Genomic DNA, 24,456 nt, shown 5'->3' with positions numbered 1-24,456 from the left:
TCTTTTCCCCCTTTGCTCTGTTTGTTAATGACTTGTTTAGTCAGTAATAAAGCATCCATAATTATGAATAAAGCAACTGCCAAAGCATCCTGACCTAAATGACTATCCTTGAATCTTCTCTTAAAAATAAATTGCATCGTTGTGTTCCTTCCTTTCAAATGTACAGTGTGTAATTTTAGCATCAGGTCGAGAGGGCAAATCTAGGCGTATTGGAACTGGAACTGTTTAAAACAAAAAAGGTACAAAAGCCTGAAGGCTTGGCTTGTGTTTTGCAGACTGCTGCAGTCAGTCAGCAGCAGACAGCTGAAGGCATGAAAATGTTGCCAAGGAGTGCATCCTATCCTGGTGGGACTCAACTGGCTAGATCTCAACTCTCTGGCAAGGCTTCAACAAGCACACCTACCTTTTCTTTTTCCAGCTTTGATTACGTACTACAGAGCCACAAAAGAATCAGACAAAAGGTCTCGTATAAGCAACAAACAAGCCTATGAAGTGGAGTCAGTTCTGTTCTACCAGGGTTGCCTCCTACGGACCTAACATATAAGTTCCTTGATCTAAAATACCGTATTTTCACGACTATAAGGCGCACTTAAAAGTCTTAAATTTTCTCCAAAATAGACAGTGCGCCTTATAATCCAGTGCGCCTTATATATGGAAAAAACTGAAAACCAAAAAACGAAAAACCACCACTGTGGGATATTAAAAAAACACAAACGCCTAAACTGAAACAATATTGTTAAATATGCAGATGCCATCTTGGTTTACAACATCTTCCATCATTAGGCTCCTCCCCCACTGCAAGATTTTATACAAAAAAATCCAAAACATCAACAATGGCTGGCTCTAGAGGTGACTGTAAAGTAGTGAGTGATTCATACCTGGAAGTCAATCGCAATTACTAACGTATTTTCACCACTATAAGGCGCACTTAAAAGTCTTACATTTTCTCCAAAATAGACAGTGCGCCTTATAATCCAGTGCGCCTAATATATGGAAAAAATGTCATTCATTGCGGGTGCACCTTATAATACAGTGCGCCTTATAAAACAGTGCGCCTTATATATGGAAAAATGTCATTCATTGAGGGTGCGCCTTATAATGCAGTGCGCCTTATAGTCGTGAAAATACGGTAATGTAAAAGTTGGCCAAGGACTATCGCAAAATGCAACACAGATCCTTTAAAAAAAAAAAGGGAAACAACAACTGGTAGGAGTACTAATTGAGCTTGTGCATGCAAAGTGACAATACCCAGACCCTGTGCAGCATGGATTAGGGTTTGAATAGAGACAGATTCTTTGTGAAAGCCTACTGTGGCAGTTGGCATGTAGGCCAGTTTAACGCATCTGCTCATTGGACCCGCTGAGAAAACACTGGATTTTATATGCACACATTGGCTCATTTTTTTTTACCTTCTTCTTCTAATCGCATTGTTTTCAAAGCCTGCCCCATTCTCCAGGTTTTGTTACACCGACATAAAAACAAACGGCTTCCACGTTACTCGAGGGGAGCGATTCCCCACAAGACAATTCCGGTTTGAAACAATATATAACCCATTTACATGTGAAAACAGTCTTTACCAAAAGCAGGGAAGGATTATGATATGGTGTGCTTGGATAGCACAAGGGTATCATACAATGAAGATGTAGCGTAGTAATGAATATAAATAAGTATTTGTTTGGGGTCTTGAAATCTTGATTTGCTCACTACCATAGATTTTCAACCTTGATGTTATTGATTTGTGCATTAAAATGAAGCTAGGTCGTACAAATTAAGTCTACTATAAGTTTGACTTGAGTCTTCTGCTAGCATCAAGCTAATGAGTAGTAACAAAGTCAGTTAATTTACCTGGAATTTACCTGGAAAATACCTGGAAGTGACAGCTAACTATGGTTCTTAAAGTTTTTTAGTTATGCATTTATTCCTCCGCTAGCATCAAGCTAATGAGTAGTAACAAAGTCAGTTAATTTCAAAACATTTGACATAAGTTTTTTTCTATTTCTTAAAAAAAAAATACCAGAAACGTGCTAGCCAACTGTAGTTCTTAAAGTTTTTTTAGTTCAGCGTGTATTCCTAAGCTAGCATCAAGCTAACGAGTAGTAAGACATTTATCAGGTAATTTAGACACATTTAAAATATCAATTAGAAGTTTTTTGTATCAATTTCTTAAGAAAACACCCAAAACGTGACAGTCAACTATGGTTCTTAAAGTTTTTTTGTAGTTAAGCATTTATTCCTCTGCTAGCATCAAGCTAATGAGTAGAAAACATTTGTTATCGAGTAATTTAGAAACATTTAAAATATCAATTATATGTTTTTTGTTTCTATTTCTTAAGAAAATACCCAAAACGTGACAGTCTTTAAGTTTTTTAGTTTAGCACAAGCAACTAACATAAAACCCCAATTATACATACATTTTAAAAATATATACAACCTCATTTATACATCAAATTTCCCCATTCACATTGGAACTTCAACCCCACACAATTTAACACTGTACTTTTTCACTTACCTCAATGCCTTTGAACCAAAACTTTTGACAGTTGAAAAGGTCTGCTTTATACCAACAAACTTTGTTATGAATATTCACATTTACTCATCAATTATTTGGGTTTACTTGTCAAACCTGTCAAAGATAAGCAAAAAAAAATGGACAAGTGGAATCCATTGAGTCTGTGATCTCAACAACAACAACAACAACTACTTACATACCGGCCTTTAAGCAGACCACTGTGGAATCACGGCAACACTTACCCAACCAGAAAATGTTTGCAGTACTTCAACAGAAGGAAGAAACCAATTGAAAAAAACCCAAGTGGTTCCACCGAGTGATTTTTTTCCAACTCGGCTTTTAACTTGCGGTTTTTACGGCCGTGTATAAATCTGAATCCCGACTCGACATAATTCGATGAGTATTATTAATATGGCTGTCAACTAAGATGATGATGATTAATGGTCCTGAACCTGAAGGGAGATAAATCTACCGTGTGTTTTCCTGGACGTGTTTGACAAAGCTCGGCCATATTTTCCCCGTCGTTGGAACTCCATTAATCTTGGATCTGTTTTCTTGCTGGGTTTACTAACGGTGTAGTGTGGCTTCTCATATGAGCACTAATCAACGTTTACTAGTTTTTCTAGATCCCTCGGGATGAAGTGAAGGCCTTTGAAATGAAAAGGGTCAAAAGATCGCCATCTATAGTTGTCCAATGTTGCTACATGTTAGGGCGGCGGCGCAATTTGATCTCCGAGATGTCGCATTAATCATAGGAGATCGGATTTTAAGTACGATTCGTCTTTTGGTGAATTCGAGTCTGTCGAAAACTAGTCATTGACCTAAAAAAGTGGTAAAAATTGTTTATTTTCAATAGTTTAACGAACAGAAAATACATCGTAGGAAAAATCTAAGGAATTTTGAGTATTTTTGCAAGACCGAGGTTATGTTTGCCGTCAAAAGATTATATTATGATTAATATTGTCCCAATGGAATAAGAGCTGAATGATGTCATTGATGAAAACATGTTGGCGGCTTTGGGAAATTAACATTTAAAACACGAAAAAATGGTAGAAAGCAACATCGTATACAAATAACTGTTAATATGTGTATCGTATAATTATAGTTCACAAATACAAAACTTTTTTTGAATTAGGTTTAAGTCTTATATTACACTTTAGACTACATAAAACTAATTCAATTGTTTTTCCGATAGTTTTTCCGATATTTTATTTAATTGTAGCTTTTAACGCAAGAAATTTTATTCATCAAATATATTAAATGATACATTATTTAACATCGCTTACTTCTCTTGCAGGCATATTTCTACAAAAATTATTAATTCGACTTTAACTTTTACTTCTTTATTTAACATACGAAAAAATGTCAATAGTCCGTGACCCAAAAAATATGATTTTTTTTAACAAGTCACTTTTCGTCATTTTTAAACTGTAAAAGCATATAATAAAACCAAAATTGATTATTTATGGACCTATCCATTCAAGAAAGTTTTATATTTAAAAATAATTTGTAACATTGAAAATTAGCATCGTAAGTGAAATGTAGCCTAGCGCCTATTTTTCTTTTACGTTTTGTTCGACAACAGTCGGACGAATTTTACCCGAAATCATTTCCAATCACGAAATCTCGTGGCTAAACTTTTACAAAACGATATTAAATCATATCCCAAAAGAGGTCAACGATATCCCAATGCATGCTGGGATTTTTTTCAATACTTTTTTTCGGATTATAGCTCCACTGACCTCTTTTTCAACTCTTCGTATGTCATATGTAAGCCATCTTTTGCTACTTCATTGGACCATTGGTCAAAATGTCCTTGGCTGGAAAAAAAATTGGGGTGGTGGTCCCGCGTTGTGAGGTTCCGTGTCGAAATATGCGATTCATAAAAACAACACGGAATTTTTTTGTCGTCATAACTGCTGACCGGTACAGAGTAGGTCACCAACTGTGTAATTTGGTCGAATATAATTCATATTTTTGTCCTATTCTTTTATCATAATGAGGTAACAGCTAAATAAAAATAATTTAAAAACTCAAAATGAACTTTTCTTGCTAATTTTATGACACGCTTTCAATAAAATGGGCAATTTAACATATTTATGCTAAACTACTATTGATGATGTATGATTAATTATTAATTTGAGATCTTTTTCCCTTTTAGTCATAACTTTTTTGCATGTTAATGCTTATTAATTGAATTATAGTTATGTATTTTCACTCTATCCTTTACTAATTGTTACTTTCTTGACAAGCCACATACTTTAAAATAAGGTTAAATGACTTTAATAGAATTCTATTGTACTATAACGCAAAATTACGCAGTCTATATTTTACGGTATACATATCTGTGCATTAGCAAAGTTTATTTTTTACACTTTTTTGCCTAAAACAGTGCAAAGATGAATTTAAAAAAAGGCCAGAAATGAGTAGTCAACCACACTACCGCATCTAAGTGATTAATTTTATATATTTATACTTTTTCATGGCTGTTTTTTCACAATGTAATCATCATTTTATCCAAGATCATAGTATTTTCTAAAGTTTACACACCCTGGCAACATTTTAATTGTTTGCGATCTCAGGAGAGACTATGATGGGTGGAAAAAATGACTATTTGCTTTATAATTAATCATTACATTACACCTACACAGCCCTCCAAGCTGATCTTGAACTCTAACAAAGTGACTGTTTTGTTAGATAAATCTTGTTTTCATTAGTGAAGGCTGATACTCTTTTGCCCCCGTATTCCTATCATCAGCGTACATAGAACAGATCAAATTATTAAATAAATAGAATAGCAGTATAAAACGCACTAGTAAAGAGCCACGTGCAAATGTCAGCATCAAATCCATCATGGAATCTAGGTAGCTTGGAAAACTACTTAGTAAGCTGTCTATGTTCTGAACTAGAAATTCGCGAGGACTCCAAAATAAGCAACTTTGGCGAATTTATACACGTTTTCATGTTACAACTTAAACGACAAAAATAACCGATCGTCTTACAACTTAAACGATTAAAATCGCCGAACTGTAGCTTTAAAACTAGGATGCTTCGGAATGTTTGTCCCTCCATCATCATCATCATCGTCGTTGTCACTACCGCCATCATCATCATCCTCTTCCTAGGATTCCGTCCGCTTAGAACAGTGTCACTAAAAGCCACTTTCATCTCTCCCAAAAAAAGCAAATAAATTAAAATCTACTAAACTGATACATATTAACATTGTTTCGTGTCTTTGTCTTCTCGGATCATATCAACAATTTGGACAGTGGGACATTCGGCATCGTCAAACGCCGGCACGAGGATGCGCGAGGCTCTTTAAAAGCTCGATATGATCTTACCTTCAACAGCGATTACGACCGGCAAGGTGCATAATATCCATAGAATATCCATGGTTGCGGTCAGTCAAAAATTGGCTCCGGGCATTCAAATTAAATAGGTCCAGAAAGCCATTGACAGCCCGACGCGGAGAGGGTCCAGGCGGTCCTTCACCTCCAGCAGAGCACGCTCGGATAGCATAACACGAGCGACTCGAATCTGGACCAAATTTGGGCGAGACCAAATGCGCACAGACGTAGGGGGGAAACCTCGTGACATATAATCGCGAATAAGCAACATTCATATTTTAGATGAATAAATTCCGTTGAATTACCAATTTACTCTCCTATTAATTATTGAATTAGATGATGAAAATATACAATTGAACTTTATGATATTTTAATTGATATCCCGGGGAGAGAATTTACCCTTTTCTAGTAAAGTTGTTCTCACTCAGCTGTCAATCAAACAGGAAAGGACTGTCCTTCTAGAACTTGCATCGTCTTACTAAGCCGTTAGTTTTGTGTTTTTATACTTCCCGGCTGGTTTAAATGAGAAAAGTGCACGTGCATCCTTTTCAAGATGGACGCACAACAATGATGGCGTTTAATCTAGCTTTTTGGTCATCTACGATGAATTCTTTGGGGGAGTTGCGGAGTAACAGGTGCAGTAGTAATGTAAGTTTGTTCTCGTATTTTCCTAAGATCCATAAAGTATTTATTTTAGTTAGAACTTCAGCTAAAGTTTAGAAAATCACCCTACATACTATTTTACCTTTTTTAACAATCACCACTAAATCCCAGGAAAAAAATAATTGAAAAAAAACGTATTCTTGATTATGATTACTTAATTTTAGTAGTTTTCTGTGTATTTTGCCTGCCTTTGTAGATGTAAACAAAACTCTTAGGAAAATAAAACTTGTAACAATACAATTCAAACAAGTTTTTCTAACACTTTCTTTGTTACCACTCATAACGAAATGATCAAAAAATAACGTTATTTTTTTCAATTTCCATGATTTCGGGAGTAAAATGTTGTCTTTAAATGACTCACCACGAACTGAAGCCATATTTAATTTGAATACTCGTGTGAATACTGTTGTGTGTAAGATATTTACATCTATTAAAGTGAGATTCCTAATATCTAATGGAAAAAAATACTAATAATTTCACGTTTGGGATTGACACTCCCATTGGCTGAAGCTCCTCACGTGACCAGACAGGTCTTGTTTTGAAAAATTCCCTACTAGCAATAGAGATTAGCAGTGCTCTTATAATATGGGCCTAAATGAGATTTCCCCAAAAAATCTCATCAGTTTTTCATATTATAATCACAGTACATAATGAAAACTAGGCTGTGTTCACTATGTTTTATCCACAATTCTGTGGGACAATCACTAGAAAATAAACCTATGCATTCTGGTTCATTCATTTACAAATTGAATTGTAATACTAGATAAAAAAAAGTACTAAAACTTCAGGTTTATTCAATCTAATAGTATTTTTTTGCCTAGTGTAAAAGATTCATATTGTATTTTTATGTATTTTGAAACAAAATGAGAATTTATAGTAAAAATTACCTATATGACCCCAATAATTTGGCACAAGAATGCCCCAAATTGGTCAAAATCTACTTTTTTTGGATGCTATTCGGCTTTTTTTCAACCTCATGTAAAAGATTCACATTTTGCATGAAGAATTTTTAAACAAAATGAGAATTTATAGTTAAAATTACCTATATGACCCCATTAATTTGGCACACGAATGCCCCAAATTTGTCAAAGTCAACTTTTTTTGGATGCTAATTTGGCTTATTTTCAACCTCACTAATGTGTTGTTACCACCAAATTGCTTCCAGGTCACTTGAATAACTCAACTTGAACAGCATCCAGGTGATGAGGGCACAGATGGTTGACCAAAAAGCATAAAAATACAAAAATAAAGAAGCCTCCTGAAGTCAGAATGACTGTCATGCCATGTGGAATTCATCCAAAAAAAGGAAAACAATGGAATAACAATAAAGGTACGTCTTTAATGTGATATATTTCTATAGACTGCATGCGTTCAAATGCAATATTTCAGTTCTAAAAGTAGTATAAAAGTATAGGACAATGTAAAGTATGCAAAAAAATGTGTAAATTGCATCATTTTAGCTCAGCAAAGTAACTTATTAATTATTAATCATTCAAACAATGAATCGTATATTTAATTTATAGCAGATGCATGATATAATATTCATAAAAAATGCAAAGATTTGGATTTTCATCGTCATTTTTGTTTTAATATTAATAATATTTCCAAAGAAACAATTGATATTGTTGTTGGTTAATGTTAAATATTAAGAAGTAGCTTTTACTAGGCTAGATTTGTATTTTTTTGTGATTTTTGTTCGTATATTAAATATGATTTTTTTTAATTATGTCTAATACGTGACTATGGTTTTGAAATATTATATTTTCGTCAATTACTAAAAGAAATACTCTGTTTAATTGCAAGAAAGATGATAAATACTGCACTGGTATTTCAAATTTTGGATAATAGAGAAATAAATTAGCATGAGAAAAATGACTATTGCTTTTATATTCTTTTAAATTATGTTGTGGGAAATACTTGCAAAGCAATTATTATAATCTTTTCTATTTATTAAAAGTGCTCACAAGAAAAATAGCAAACTCAATTTGGCGTCTTTTAAAAGTTAATTCAGTACTTTAACGTGGTAGTGAAATATTTCCAATTAAAACATGTTAAAAAAAACAAAGCAAGGCTATATTAAAGAATTCCTTTCATCTTAATTTGAAAAATACATTAACAAAAGATCAATTCATTCAAATATTGCCGGTAATTTCATTTCAGAGGAATATGAAAAATGAATTGGAATGTATTTTAATGTTAAAACGCGAGGAGAAAATGCTAAATGGTGTGTTGTTGTATCAATACTGACACCCAGAGGTTAAAAATGGAACTGCTTGCATTTGTCTTTTGGTTAAGGACTCTTTAAATTAAAAAAATCGAAAATAATCTCCTTTTTTAACGTGAAAACTGACTCAATATTATTCCAAACATAATTTAAGTGTGTATTTTAATAGTATGATTTTTTTAAATACTTCTGTATGATTATTAGTTAGAATTTTAAGGTATACAATGTACTTTTTCTAGTATGCCAGCTTTAAATCAATTGGAAAATTAAAAGAAAATCCCTAAAGGTTAAACAAATGCTTTAGGAATGAATTTAATGGTGCTTAAGTTGACTTTCTTTAGGTCAGCAGCTTTTTTTCTCATCCTGTGCAATTTCCAAGTTATTTGTTTTTGGACTGGAACTGGTTTGGGTTCCTATAAAAAGCCATCCGGCGACATCAGAACCAGAAAATGACACACACACCTCGGAGGTGTGCAATCAGTTAACGGGGTGAAAAACAAAGGATTAACCTCACCGTAAGATCACGTTTTCTCGTAAAAAAAAAGTCCGAGTCGAGTCGTGCCGGGTTCAACGGGGAACTCGAGCTAAAAAAAAAAGGGATCATTGGTGTGTTTTGACGGGAAGAAAATAACTGATGTTATCTGCTACGCTAAATGAAAAAGAAGCAGGGAAGCTTAAGAAATTGGAGATGTTTTGATTAGAAAATGTGGCAGTAGAAGTGAGAGAAGACAGATTTTTGATAGAATTTTATAAGAAGGATTTAAAACAACCCAATAGCAAATCAGTGTCCCGAAATTAGGGAGGTTGTGAATGGGAAATTTGATTGGAAAATTAGGACTATTATGTTGTTTTTTTAGAGGATTGGAAATGGTTAAAAAAAGAAATATTGGGGTTTTGAAATATGTTTTGTTTTGGTTGTTATTGAGTTAAGGTAACAAAATTAGCCATAAGTATAATTCATTTTTTGGGTTTTTATGCAGACTTTTATTTTTTTTTAAATAAAACTTGAATTAAATAAAATAAAAGTGAATATTTAATAAATCATAACTAAAATAGGGCATTTTTTTGGGTTGGGTGATCAAGTTTATTTTTGAAAAATTTAATATTTAAATGTTTTTTAAAGACTTATTTTGGTGCTGCACAACTGTAAAATGTGTTTTGTGTGGGGTTTTTTTTGGTGGAATTGTAATTTTATATGATTATAGTTTAGTGGCTGCTCTATTCAAATTCAGGAGACAAAATATTTGGATTTACTACTTTTTTACAATAATTGATACATTTTTGGGTTATCAGATTGGAACTCTGTGTCAGAAAATCATCAAAATCTGGTGATATGCAAAAATTATGTACTATATACTATTTTATCTAATATTGCGGTAATGGAAATATGCCTAAATTGTGGATACATAATTCTAATAACCAAAACAATGACAAAAAACAATACAAAAATATTGGCAATTTTTTGGCACCATGAAAAAAACAATTTATGCAATCATTCAGGCTCACACAAATGTTTATTATTATTATTATTATGCACTTTTTTATATGTTCATGTTTAGCAAAACAATGTTATCTGAAAAGGATTATGCTTATATTGGGGGACATTTTAATGTGCAAAATATTAGGTATATTGATATGAATGGTTGACTTAGGTGCCTGATTTTCTTATTTTTTGGATATTATCCTTTTATACAAATTTTATGAGGATTTTTTTGCGCTTTTATAGCTTCAGTAATTTACCCAAAATGCATTTTTAACCCTGTAGTTTTTAAATGTTTTCATATGTCAGTAATATTACCATATAAGAAAAATGTATAATATAACCCATATTACATATCACATAAAAAACAATTTGTCCCTAAATCCTACAAATTTGTAATACAAATAATTTTCTACTTGACTTTTAACTCTCTCCTTATTAAAACTAGTTATTGATTTGATTTCATTTTTTAAAATTATTAATACTTTATAATATTTGATATTTGATACCATTTTTAGGGCCTTTAAAGTCATTTCTTACATTTTAACAATACTATTATTAAATGATATAATTTGGCAACACACACAAAAAAATACTTCTCAATGTATAACTTAACAGCGATTTTATTTTAAATATGTATATCCAAAAAAAATATTTTGAATATTTTTTTTGATTTTTTTTTTTAATCCATAGATAAAAAATCCTTACACAATGTACTAGTAAACCTGAATAATATCTCTAGTCAAATTCATTCCAAACTTTAGGGATATATATTTTTTTACATGCAGAAAGCAACAGCTGGGGGTGCACAATGGCCTTCAATCACTAAGAGGATTCCTTTCTGTACTTTCTGTACTCTAGACTTCTCTATGTGTGTATATATGTGTATATGTGTGTGTGTATTTATTTATGCAAGGGAGGGGATGGGATAGTATTGGAGGACTAGACTCTTTCATGGTGACCCAGCCTTAAAGAAGAGCTGTCACTTAAGCCGTCAATATAGTGGCTGCTATCCTTGCCCAGGGTGTCTCTCTCTCTCTCTTTCTCTCTATGTGAAAACGACTTTAAAATAAGCAGCCCTTGCCCGGATTAAAAAGAATTTGACTCTATGAACTTGAACCCTCTTTGTGCCATGTATGTTCACTAGCCAGTTAATGCTATTAAAACAATTCTAGTATTTTTTGTAAGACTTTCAAGTCAGATTTAAGGGGGGAAATTAATATGAAATTTAGATTTTTAAGGAGTTGGTGGACTTTATTTGGAATGTTTATTATTAAACACATTCTATTACTATTAAACCACTAGTTATTTCTTACTTTGTTAATAGATGGCGAATTAGAACAGATAAAACATATTTTCCAATCCAAAATCTTGTTTTGGGTGTTTTTTCAGAGGTTTTGGACAAATTCATTTGTTTATAGTTCATTTCTAAGGTATTTATGTTATGCTACGGGCGCGTTGCCATGCATAAAAGTCAGATTTTAGCACTATTAAACACATTCTATTACTATTAAACCACTAGTTATTTGTTACTTTGTTAATAGATGGCAAAGTAGAACAAAAAAAACATATTTTCCAATCCAAAATCATGTTTTAGGTGTTTTTTCAGTGTTGGGACAAATTCATTTGTTTATAGTTCATTTCTAAGGTATTTATGTTATGCTACAAGCGCGTTGCCGTGCATAAAAGTCAGATTTTAGTACTATTTAACAAATTCTATCACTATTAAACCACTAGTTATGTGTTACTTTGTTAATAGATGGCAAATTAGAACAAATAAAACATATTTTCCAATCCAATATCTTGTTTTGGGTGTTTTTTCAGAGGTTTTGGACAAATTCATTTGTTTATAGTTCATTTCTAAGGTATTTATGTTATGCTACAAGCGCGTTGCCGTGCATAAAAGTCAGATTTTAGTACTATTTAACAAATTCTATCACTATTAAACCACTAGTTATGTGTTACTTTGTTAATAGATGGCAAATTAGAACAAGTAAAACATATTTTCCAATCCAATATCTTGTTTTGGGTGTTTTTTCAGAGTGTTGGGACAAATTTATTTGTTTATAGTTCATTTCTAAGGTATTTATGTTATGCTACGGGCGCGTTGCCGTGCATTAATGTCAGATTTTAGCCCTTTTAAGCACATTCTATTACTATTAAACCACTAGTTATTTCTTACTTTGTTAATAGATGGCAAATTAGAACAAATAAAACATATTTTCCAATCCAAAATCATGTTTTGGGTGTTTTTTCAGAGTGTGGGACAAATTCATTAGCTTATAGTTCATTTCTAAGGTATTTATGTTATGCTACAAGCGTGTTGCCATGCATAAAAGTCAGATTTTAGCACTATTAAACACATTCCATTACTATTAAACCACTAGTTATTTCTTACTTTGTTAATAGATGACAAATTAGAACAAATAAAACATATTTTCCAATCCAAAATCATGTTTTGGGTGTTTTTTCAGAGTGTTGGGACAAATTCATTTGTTTATAGTTCATTTCTAAGGTATTTATGTTATGCTACGAGCACGTTACCGTGCATAAAGTCAGATTTCAGTACTATTAAACACATTCTATTACTATTAAACCACTAGTTATTTCTTACTTTGTCAATAAATGGCAAATTAGAACAAACAAAACAAATTTTCCAATCCAATATCCTGTTTTGGGTGTTTTTTCAAACAATTGAAACAAATTAATTAGTTTTTAGTTCATTTCTTTGCGAAAAGTTCATTTGACTTACGATAAATTCAACATACAAGCTCAGTCCCACAACACATTAAGCTCATATCTCAAGGTACCACTGTAATATTGACATTATTTCCTCAAATGTTGCTATATCTAAAAAGCTAACCCCCCACCAGGTAAAAAATCTATCCACCATGGTGTAATATCTCCATGTGATCTGAAGGTACTTTCCCAGTTGTAAATCCTTAAAAAAAATGCTTGATTTAACATGGATGGGATGTTAGCTTTTTATTGTATTTCCTTTGTACTTAACCTCAACCTTAAGAGGAAGCTAGTGAAGAAACTGAGAACCTCCATGGGGATCCAATTATATTTTCTTCCCCTGTACTTTGCAATATAATAAGTTAGTAACAGGATCTTCTTTTGATTTTTTTTTTTAAAGTTTACGCCCCGTCGAGCACAAAATCTAAACAGTGGGATTTTGTATCACTCGTGCTATGTGTTTTGCTTGTTGTTCGGTAGAAATATTCTGCAAAAAAACTGACGGGAAGCCATTTTAGTCATTTAATACACATTTTAAAAGTCAGTTTTTGATGCGTTTTTGGGGATTTGACAGAAAATCACAAATACATTAATGGGATATTTTAAAAAAGTCATATTTTGGGTTTTTTCAAGTCTATTTTGTTTTATTTTTGTCTGTTTTTTAAGAGTTTTTGGTAGTACCGTGACAAGGTGTCTTTTTTACCAAAAAAAATGTCCTATTTTTGATATTATCATGTTAATAGTATATTTTTTTGATAAAAAAATATCTCTACTGTGCTTAAATCTTTGTTGTCGAATGGCTTGGTAAATCACTCAAAAATTCAGCACAGAAATCAATATAATTTGTTGGCTGCCCTTCACAGAGGCGAACATATGTATACATTTTTTTGCATTTCTGTCATTTTCCTTCTCACAGATCAGTTTTAATAATAATAATTCAGACATCTGGTCGGGGGGAGGAGGTTTCAAATATTTAATATTGTTTTGGGTGTGTTGCATTGGTCATTTTCAGTACAACTTATCTAAAGAGCTGTTGGTATTAGTTTAGAACTGAGGACACAAAATGGCTACACCGGCAAGCAGTTTTTTCTTTTTTGGGGATTTCAACATTATTTTTTCACTTTTTTGGACACATTTGTGCTTTGTATACTTAAAAATAATACAAAATATTTTATATTTTGAGGTAGTTTTTCCCCAAAAACTGTTTTAAGTCTTTTAAACCTTGCAACAACACACTTATTTATCTTTTGATATTGCATACTACTTTAAAATAGTACTAAATATTTAATATTTTGAGGTCGTCTTTCAATTTTTTTCTAAAAAAAAATGTCTTGCAGCAACACACTTAATTTTTCTATATATTTATTTACTAACTATTTTGCCTATTACCTACTTATTTATGTCAAAAATGTATTTTTCTGTGTCTGTATTCTCACCCTCTTGCTACTATGTAATTTCCCAAATACGGGATCAATAAACTTATCCAATCCTAACCACACAGTTCACATTTAAATACTAGATGTTATATGACCCTTTAAAACTATCAACACTACTTTAATAATAAGAAATAATACTGAATAAATTTGAACTATTAGCCCAATTAGTGTCTAATGGCAAATAAATAATATATAATAATAAATAAATAAATAAATATGGCGGAAACTTTCCGCCATATTTATTTATCATGACCCAGCAGAATATAACTGCAGGCCTAATAAGAAAGCCATCACACCATTCAAGCCGAGTCGCCCAACCGAGTAATGAATATCATCTCAACAAATCTGAGCATCATTTTCTTTCTCGCTAAATTAGTACTGAGCTTTTCACACTTTAATTGCACATCCCGCCATCATTTTTTTCCACTTGGCGTTGTCATCGTATGCATGACACGTACGGGGGTGTCGGCACGCGTGAGAAGGACCAATAAGAGCGAGGAAGTAGAGCAGAAAGCACAGAGAGAGAGGAGCCTGACGTGAAGAAATCCCGGATAAAACTGCCCCGAGATGTGAGAGCTGAACATCCAGAGGTCGTTCCCATGGCAACCTTTGCCCAGGGAGCTCGCTGACCCCTCCCGCCAAGCAAAAAAAACCCAAGCACTGCTTTTGTAGGTCACATATGGCACCAGCCATCCAATCAGGTCTAATCTGGCTCCAGTTGTGGCTCATAAATTATCAGGGGCCAAGCAGGTTTAGTCAGTGCTTTATCCTATCATCAGAATTCACTGTACGTTAATGGCCGTGTGCCATTGGATTAGCTGAACCATTAAATGTGTATGGCAACAAAAGTATGTTGTGTCTATTGGGAAGGGAACACAATAGCTTAGGGACATATGATAGCCCCACCCGCCTCTGTGTGGGTTGCTGTGGTGGGGTCTATGACGCGGAAATAATTCACCCTATGCATAACCGCAAAATTCTGCTGTTGGTCAATACGGGGTAAGGTTGCCCTAGTTAGAGTCTCACGGTAGCTCAAAGTAGGCGGAAAGGTCGTGGATGTGGATTTTGATGAGGGATGAGCAGTTTTGGAAGTTTTTTTAATTGGAGAGAGATGTAAAATGTTTGATTCTGACTCATTGGGATTGGGAATTTGGTCAAAAGGGCTTTTTTTTCAATAGGAATTGTCATAAGAAAATAGGTTGTTAGCCTGGAGGTTTGTTGATGCTAGTGGGAACATGTCTGAATAAGCACAGATATTTGCAGTTTAAGAGTATTGGGTGTTTTGTAATACCTTGAGATATGAGCGTCACAATATATGAGGAAACTTGAGATATGAGGAAAATTCTTATTAGATTTTTACCTTGAGATATGAGCTCCTACCTCAAGGCAAATACGGATAATCACAAATGATGGATATCACCAAAATTTTAATATGGAAGGAAGCTTGTTATCTGCATAATACTGTAATATCTTGAGATACGAGCTTGTATCTCAAGGCAAAAATTTGCCATCAAATATGAGCTCGTATCTCAATGCAAAAATTTGCCATCAAATATGAGCTCGTATCTCAATGCAAAAAAATTGCCATTAGATACTTGCTCGTATCTCAAGGTAGAAATTTGCCATCAGATACAAGCTCGTATCTCAAGGTAAAAATTTGCCGTCAGATACAAGCTTGTATCTCAAGGAAAAAATATGCTGTCAGATACGAGTTCATATCTCAAGACAAAATTTGCCGTCAGATACAAGCTTGTATCTCAAGGAAAAAATTTGCTGTCAGATACGAGTTCATATCTCAAGACAAAATTTGCCGTCAGATACAAGCTTGTATCTCAAGGAAAAAAATTGCTGTCAGATACGAGTTCATATCTCAAGACAAAATTTGCCATCAGATAATGAGCTTGTATCTCATTTTTTTCTTTGAGATACAAGCTCGTATCTGATGGTATTACTCTATTGTGTAGATGACAGGCTTCATTCTATTGTCAAATTTTGGTGATATCCTCCATCATTTGTTATTGTATAATATGACTAGCGCACCATCTTCTACTAAAATATCCGATATTTACTGAAAATGAAAAACGCATGCTTCCTCCAAACTCGCCCTCATGTCAAATTGCAACTCGTGCGTTAAAATCAGTCTGAGGGATTAAAGCTTCACTACCAGTTCAAGGGTTCAACGAGGGCAGCAGTAATACTTTCCTAAATTGGTTTCAGTGTATCATAATGACATCCCGATCAGATACTCCGTATCGACTCCCGATTCGACTCTTTTTTGGATTCGTTCACCAAATCGGATCCTTTCCAATAGTCCCATACGTTTTAGTACATATAAACTTTTTAGAAATATCACTCAAGCATAAGAAAAACATACCAACTCTACACAGTAGGATTCAACCCCAGAACTTTTTGACTATAAGACCCACCTGCTAACCATTTTTATCACCTTACAGCCGGAAAAACAGTCAAAACTTTGTAGTCAAAAGGCTTATCCAACTGCATTTCAGAGAAATCCTGAGAATTTATGAGCTGGAAGTAATCGTGGAATTGAATGAATGACTGAGCGCTAATCCCAATGTAGTCCAAGATGGTGTCTTGCTATGACATCCCTGATCCAAACACTATCCAAAATGGCACGCTGGGTGTTTTCAACCAATGCAGACAAACATATCAAGACCTCTGACTATCACGTCTCATCCCGTCGGTCACCGCCAGCCACGGTCGGCGATTTCATGAGTGAACTGCCAATAATATCGGATGACTGACTTCTCACATTTCTTGCTACGATCCATAAGTGAAGATGCAGCGGCCATGGTGAGGCCCCACAGAGGACATATGGGAAATCTTGGCAGTCTGTCTGCTTCATCTGCTTTTGGAGAAAAAAAAGTCTGTCTTTTTAATGGAAACGGGGCGCTATAAAAATTCTGAAATCATTACGATAAACTGCGAGTGGAAAAACGGGACAAAAACATCAAGAAATCAAAAGAAATAAGCATTAAAAGTTTTAATTTGGTATTAAAAATCTATATTTTGTTGATTTTGGTGTTAATAAATTGTCATGTAATGTTAATGGGCTTGTGTGTTTGTCACCTCATCGGCTGTGTTTATCTGCTGCGGTAGTTTGCGACTCCATGGTACATTTTACCACCAGGGGGAGTTGTAACAATTAAACTTGTAGTTACGTTATCCTTTTTGACTATTTTGGATGGTAAAGAAAATGTTTATCAGGGAATTGTTTCTTTTTTTTAATATTCAACATTCATTTTTTTAGCTAGTGTGCAATTCTCGGACTGTAATACCTTGACTTAAGAGTGCCCCGACTTTGAATTGAATTGAATGCTTTTATTGCTATTATAGAAATATAATTATACATGTATAATGAGATTTAAAGCTTTCACCACATAGTGCACAAATGTTTGCCTTGAGATGCGAGTAAAATTCTGAACAAATGTTTGCCTTGAGATACGAGTAGAATTCTGAACAAATATTTGCCTTGAGATACGAGTAAAATTCTGAACAAATATTTACCTTGAGATACAAGTAGAATTCTGAACAAATGTTTGCCTTGAGATACGAGTAGAATTCTGAACAAATGTTTGCCTTGAGATACGAGTAAAATTCTGAACAAATATTTGCCTTGAGATACGAGACAAAAATTTAAATTTATTGTAAGGTAAGATTAAAACTTATTTTAAGTGTCTTTATCATAATCATAATGTTTATGTTATTTTACGAGCACAAAGTCTCATTTTAATATTAAACATCATAACCACTAGATCGTTATTTGTTATTCTGGTAGTAGATGGTCAATTAGAACCAATAAAAATATGTTTTTTTATTGTGATATCCAAATTTTTTGTGTTTTTTGGAGGATAGAAACAAATTAATTTGTATTTAGTTCATTTCTATGGGAAAAACTTGATTTGAGATACAAGTAAATTGACATATGAGCTGAATCCCAGAACGCATTAAGCTTATATTTCTAGGTATTACTCTATGAACAGAGTCTGCCATCTTTTGTGTGGCGTAGAAGCCCTAGCGGCTCCCCTGAGCCGACCCCATGTTTTTTTCCAGATTAAACAGCCGGCTTGACATGCGCCTACACCAGAATAACTTAAGGCGTCCAGTCGCAGTCAAACAACTCAACTGTCTCTCGTCCTCTCCCTCAACGTCTTCCTTCATGCTCCAGTCACTTTCCTTTAGCTAGCAGACATAAATTGATTTAAATAAGCACTGTAGAGGCTTCAGCTCCACATGGTTTTATCTGAGCTTTTTCTTCCTAAAAGCACATTTTTAACATTTTAAAACCATGTTAAAAATGGATGATCTAAGTGAGTAGTTTGCAAAAGTTTTAGACTGACACTATTTTTTTTTCTTTATAATTGTACTTTTGACAGATATTTGTTATGGTGAAATAAGTAGGGTAGTTTGTCAGCAAATATGATAAATAAAATGCATTTTAATCACTTTAAAACACTCAAAACAGGATATTGGATTGGAAAATATGTTTTATTTTTTTCTAATTTGCCATCTATTAAGAAAGTTACAAATAACTAGTGGTTTAATAGTAAAAAAATGTGTTTAATAGTGCTAAAATCTGACTTTTTGCATGGAAAAGTGCTCGTAGCATAACATAAATATCATCGAAATGAACTATAAACAAATGAATTTGTCCCAAACCTCTGAAAAAACACCAAAAACAAGGATATTGAATTGGTAAAACATTTGTATTTGTTCTAATTTGCCATCTACTAACAAAGTTACAAATAACTTGTGGTTTAAATGTACTAAAATGTGTTTAATAGTAATAAAATCTGACTTTTTGCATGGCAACGTGCTAGTAACATAACATAAATAAATTTAAATGAACTTGGATTACTATGCAGACACTCAAAAATAAGTATATATATAAATAAGTAATAATCTAACTTTACACTAAACTTAATTCTAATTTAGTTTGAAATTTTGATACCTTTCTTGGTTCTATAAGCCCCGCCTCCACCCTAACTTTCAGATACAACCTATCAAAACTTGTTTGCTTTTGCATTCCCTTCAAAATACCCCGAAAATAACCCACACAAATCTCCTCACAATAGAATAACTCACAACCATTTTCCAACAAAAAGTAGTATATACTCTTCTCGTCTTACCAAACAAGCTCCGCCCTTTCCCACTGACTAACGGGTAAAAAAAAACACTAAAAAAATGCAACCCTCCGCCCAGTACTCGTAGATATCTGTTATACACAAAAAGTAATGCGGCAAAAACGACACTGCACTAAAACCATATCATACAAAAAAATCGGACTCATTCTCATATTGTCTTATTAAACTATGTTGCTGTATCTTTAAACGAACAAAAAAAAAACTTTAGGGTTCACTGAGCTCTCAGTGGAGCTTTCTAGTTCACTCAAGCTAACACAGCATGAACGATAGGCCTTTTTTTATATATATTTATATATATTTTTCCCCTGCTTTGCTTTCTCACTCACATTGTGTTGTACAATGTTCCAGCTCTCATCTTGCTTGTCGTAGTAGCACAGCAGTACTTTTCCGGTCACGGCGAGGGCGACAGGTACGACTGCAGGGAGGCGACAAGGGTCTAACAACGTGATGCTAATACGAGCGGAAATGGCCTCTTATGTCTCCTTCCCAAATTGGAAAAATTGACTTTCCTCGGGAGAGGTGACACACGCTCCATCCTCTCTCTTGGGGGGGGGGGGACATTTCAAGGGGCTAAGTGGATGTTTCGCAACAAGCTGCAGTAAACCCGGGCCTGGAGGCCGGGCAAATATTTCATGAGTAATTTAATATCTAGAACAAGAGAGCGAGCTGCACTCAGGATGCGGCATGGCAAGGGGAGGGGCTAAAAAACATGGCCCAGGAGTGGTTTATGTGCAATAATATCCCCTCTGAGGGTTTATCGCTAGCACCTGCACTGGTTGAGAGCTCCCCCTGAGGGCACTAGAAGAATAGCATCCTATTTTTTTGTTTTGGAGATACAATTACATATCGTATTTTAACGACTATTAGACGCACTGCATTATAAGGCGCACTCTCAATGAATGACATTTATTTCCATATATAAGGCGCACTGTATTATAATGCGCACTGTATTATAAAGTGCATTGTAGTATAAGGCGCACTGTCTATTTTGGAGAAAATTTAAGACTTTTAAGTGCGCCTCATAGTGGTGAAAATACGGTAATTGCTGTTGACTTCCAGGTATGAAGCACTCACTACTTCACAGTCACCTCTAGAGCCAGCCATTGTTGATGTTTTGGATTTTTTTTGTATAAAATCTTGCAGTGGGGGAGGAGCTATATGATGGAAGATTTTGTGAACTAAGATGGCATCTGCATATTTAACAGTATTGTTTCACTTCAGGCGTTTGTGTTTTTTTTCATATCCGACTGGTGGTTTTTCGTTTTTGGTTTTCTGTTTTTTTTTTTCATATATAAGGCGCACTGGATTATAAGGCGCGATGTCTATTATGGAGAAAATTTAAGACTTGTAAGTGCGCCTTATAGTCGTGAAAATACGGTACTTGTAAATCGATACTTTCTCCTGTATTTTTATCATTTAAAAAAGACACTGCACTAAAATCATATGTTCCCCCATTGTTTCTCGTCAAATATTCATAAGGACTCAATGCTATCAGTTAGCATGAAATTTCCCTTACCATTTTAAACTTGTCACACAATACTTATCCCTCAATTATGTAAAACTCAATATCCAACACAGTACCTTTCATTACACATAACTCCTCAACCTAAACACAATCTTTGTTTAATAAGCATTTGCACATTTTCCATAAAAAACACAAGCAATTGACTCAATTATGTAAAAATGTGGAAATATAACATTTTAGATACATTTCATTCTCATTCACTCATGCATAGACGAGGATGGCATGACCAATTAAAACCCAACCATGCATTTGCATACTGTATTCTTTCCTGCATGAGATAGTTTCAAAACATTATAAAACTTCACAATCCCAACTCTTAATCTCAATTAATCCAGCATCCATTCAAATGAACCATTATCATCTGATACTATACTATTTTGTTTTTTTTGAAGTCTCTAAGCTGCAAGCACTTGTGTTGTCACGTCACCCTCAAGTATGTCAACATGCGTGCCTGTCACGTAAATCCGAAAAGGAATAGAAACCATATGAATGACTAAACAAGGCATGAAGCATGAAGAGGCTTTGGCAACAGATGGAATTTGCTTGCCTCCGTCGAGGCAACATCCCGTGAAACGCAATTAGTCGTATTTCTACATGGCTCTCTGACACCCAAGGCCATTCTCTGACCTACATAGACGGCGCTTGGTGGAAGAGTGAGTGGTGCATCCACATGCCCCTAACGCATTGCTCAAGAGTTCAAATAGGTCAGAGGTCGGGGGAGGAGGAGCCAAAACAAATGGGGTTTTTCTCACATTTGGTGTTGGGGTTGATTGTTCGTGATATTATTAACAAGTGATGTGTTAATGTTATACACAACACATGTAATGGAGTCCTATTGAGTAGATGTCAACCTTAGCCAATTGCAGCCCATTATTGAGGATTGCAATTTCTCTTATTAAGGGTGTCAGACTCGGGTTGGTTCGCAGGGGTGCTTTAACGTCAACTTGATTTCATGTGGGCTGGACTATTTTAGATGTAATATTTTGATTTTTTTGTTTATAAATGGATTAAAAGAACTGGATTAAAAGCCCTGAATATTCAGTTTTTTTATAGATCTAAAACAATGTTTATTTTAGGTTTTTTATATATATTTTTAGATTTTACATAATGATTTTTTTATCTAAAAACGGAGAAAGGGGATTAAAAATGAAAATATTGATTTAAAAGGGGGAAAATCAGGAAATTTTATATACATCTTTAATCTTCATTTGAATTTGATCCTAAAATAAGAATGTCGGCACTTATGATTGACTTTACCGATTTTATGTGGGCGGGACCATTTTAGATATAATATTTAGATTTTTTTTTTTTAGAAATGGATTGAAAGCCCTGAATATTCGGTTTTTTCATATATCTAAAACAATGTTTATTTTAGATTTTTTTAAATATATTTTTAGATTTTACTAAATGATTTTTGAACTAAAAACACAGAAAAAATGGATTAAAAATTACAATTATTGATTTAAAAGGGGAAAATCAGGAAATATAATATACATCTATACTCTTCATTTTAATTTGATCCTGAAATAGAAAGTCAGCACTCGTGATTTACTTTCCTGGGCCACACAAAATGGCCAGATTTGGCCCCCGGGCCACCACTTTGACACCAGTGTATTAAGCAATTTAAAAAAATGTTAACGTTATACATATTTACTCACATAGGGTACACTTAAAAGCCTAAAATTATTATATTCAAGATTCTGTAGGATGCTAACGGTTTGACTCTCTGGGTACATTGCTTGCTGACACGCTATATTTTTTATTTTTTTTATTTCTTTACTAATTCCTTTTCCACTTTTACTCTCTACTGAAATGTACATAGTATTTATATTGCAAACCATTTTCCTGGCACATATGAATGCAATCTACAAAAAATGGCAATTCTCAGAAATGGCATATGAATACTAACAGTTCAATTGAATTTTGAATCAAAACATGGCTGCAATACAATATACATTTTTATTTATTAATGTAGAATCATAGCACCACATCAGAAGTCATCTCAAGGTACTTTTAATGCGGATCAAATTTACAGCCAGAACACAAAATAAGCATAAACTTGTTTTTCATTCAAAATTGCTCGAAGAAATTATTTGTAATTCCCCTTCAAGATGATTGACAACCATAAGTAAAATGGTTATTTATTTTGTCTTTGGGATCAATGGACTGCTTTTGGCAGCTTTTTGAAAGAATAAGGAATTTAAAACATGATTTTTTTTTAAGATCTCATCCCAGTTTTGAGAGATTAAAAATCATAATGTAACTCTGGCATCATCTGGTGGCAAAAATATGGACACTTGTGTTATAATGTTTCATAAAGTTTGACCCAACCTCCTTGGAATATTCATAGATTTAATACTAATAATCATCATAATTCTTCTCTATTATAGAATATACATGGAATTACCTGATATTTAAATATATCATTTTCATCACATTTGAAGACCATTCTTTTTTTTGCTCTAATTTTGTCCACTAGAGGCCAGTATTTCTTTCTCAAAGACGCCCAGCAATGTAAAAGAGATGGTTATGATTTTCCATGTCTTTAGTATGTGATATTGATATGTTTTCCAATGTGGTAATACCCTGACATATGTACGAATTTGTATTTACTGTATTTTCACGACTATACGGCGCATCGTATTTTTAGGCGCAGTGTCAATAACAAGTGCTATTTCTGTATTTTACACACACAAAGGACGCACCGTTTTTATAGACACAGCCTGGCATGGCAACACAAAACATACACGCTACACTCGCATGCTAAAAACATGTTTTTAAAAAGGCAACAGAACCAAAACTTAGTTCGGTTGTACTTTATTTAGACATTTTACAATGTACTCACGTCATCATCACCCACAAATCCATCAAAGTCCTCATTTTCTATGTCCGAATTGAACAATTTTTTATCGAAAATGCTGAATTTAATACGTTCTGGGCGGCCAAAATTCATTCGCTAATAGTAGCTAGCTAGTGTCAATGTATACAGGCCACAATCCATTGGGTGTATTGACAAAAAAACTACACATCCCAGCAGTCATTGCACAGTACTTTTTCTACGGGAAAATACAGGGTGTCTCAAAAAAATGTACTCACTTTCAGAATAAAATGTACTCACTTTTAGAATGACCAGAAAACTTTTATTGAGGACATTTTATTCTAAAAGTGAGTACATTTTTTTTGAGACACCCTGTAGTGTACCCTATGGACTGATTTATTTTATTTTATCGTGATAACAATTTTAGTATTTGGTCCATATATAAGGCGCACTGGATTATAAGGCGCACTGGATTATAAGGCGCACTGTCTGTTTTGGAGAAAATTTAAGACTTTTAAGTGCGCCTTATAGTCGTCAAAATACGATTGTT

General features: G+C 33.8%; 1 protein-coding gene across 6 annotated transcripts in view; it reads right to left on the bottom strand.

Annotated features, from left to right (window-relative positions):
- ephb2b (eph receptor B2b) overlaps window positions 1-6,009 on the bottom strand; it is a 163,945-nt gene extending 157,936 nt beyond the window's left edge. For all 6 annotated transcript variants that reach the window (XR_013327516.1, XR_013327518.1, XR_013327517.1 and 3 more), the window contains exon 1: window positions 5,851-6,009. Coding sequence is in view for 2 of the 6 variants with exons in the window: in XM_077725428.1 (XP_077581554.1) it covers window positions 5,851-5,902 (52 nt within the window). In the remaining 4 variants the exon portion in view is untranslated. The remainder of the gene's footprint in view (window positions 1-5,850) is intronic.
- Between the last annotated feature and the right edge of the window lie 18,447 nt (window positions 6,010-24,456).

Source organism: Stigmatopora nigra, chromosome 10 (assembly GCF_051989575.1).
Source record: "Stigmatopora nigra isolate UIUO_SnigA chromosome 10, RoL_Snig_1.1, whole genome shotgun sequence".
Taxonomy (NCBI): domain Eukaryota; kingdom Metazoa; phylum Chordata; class Actinopteri; order Syngnathiformes; family Syngnathidae; genus Stigmatopora; species Stigmatopora nigra.
Note: the sequence above shows the minus strand (reverse complement) of the source record. Positions and strands in the feature narration are given on the sequence as shown.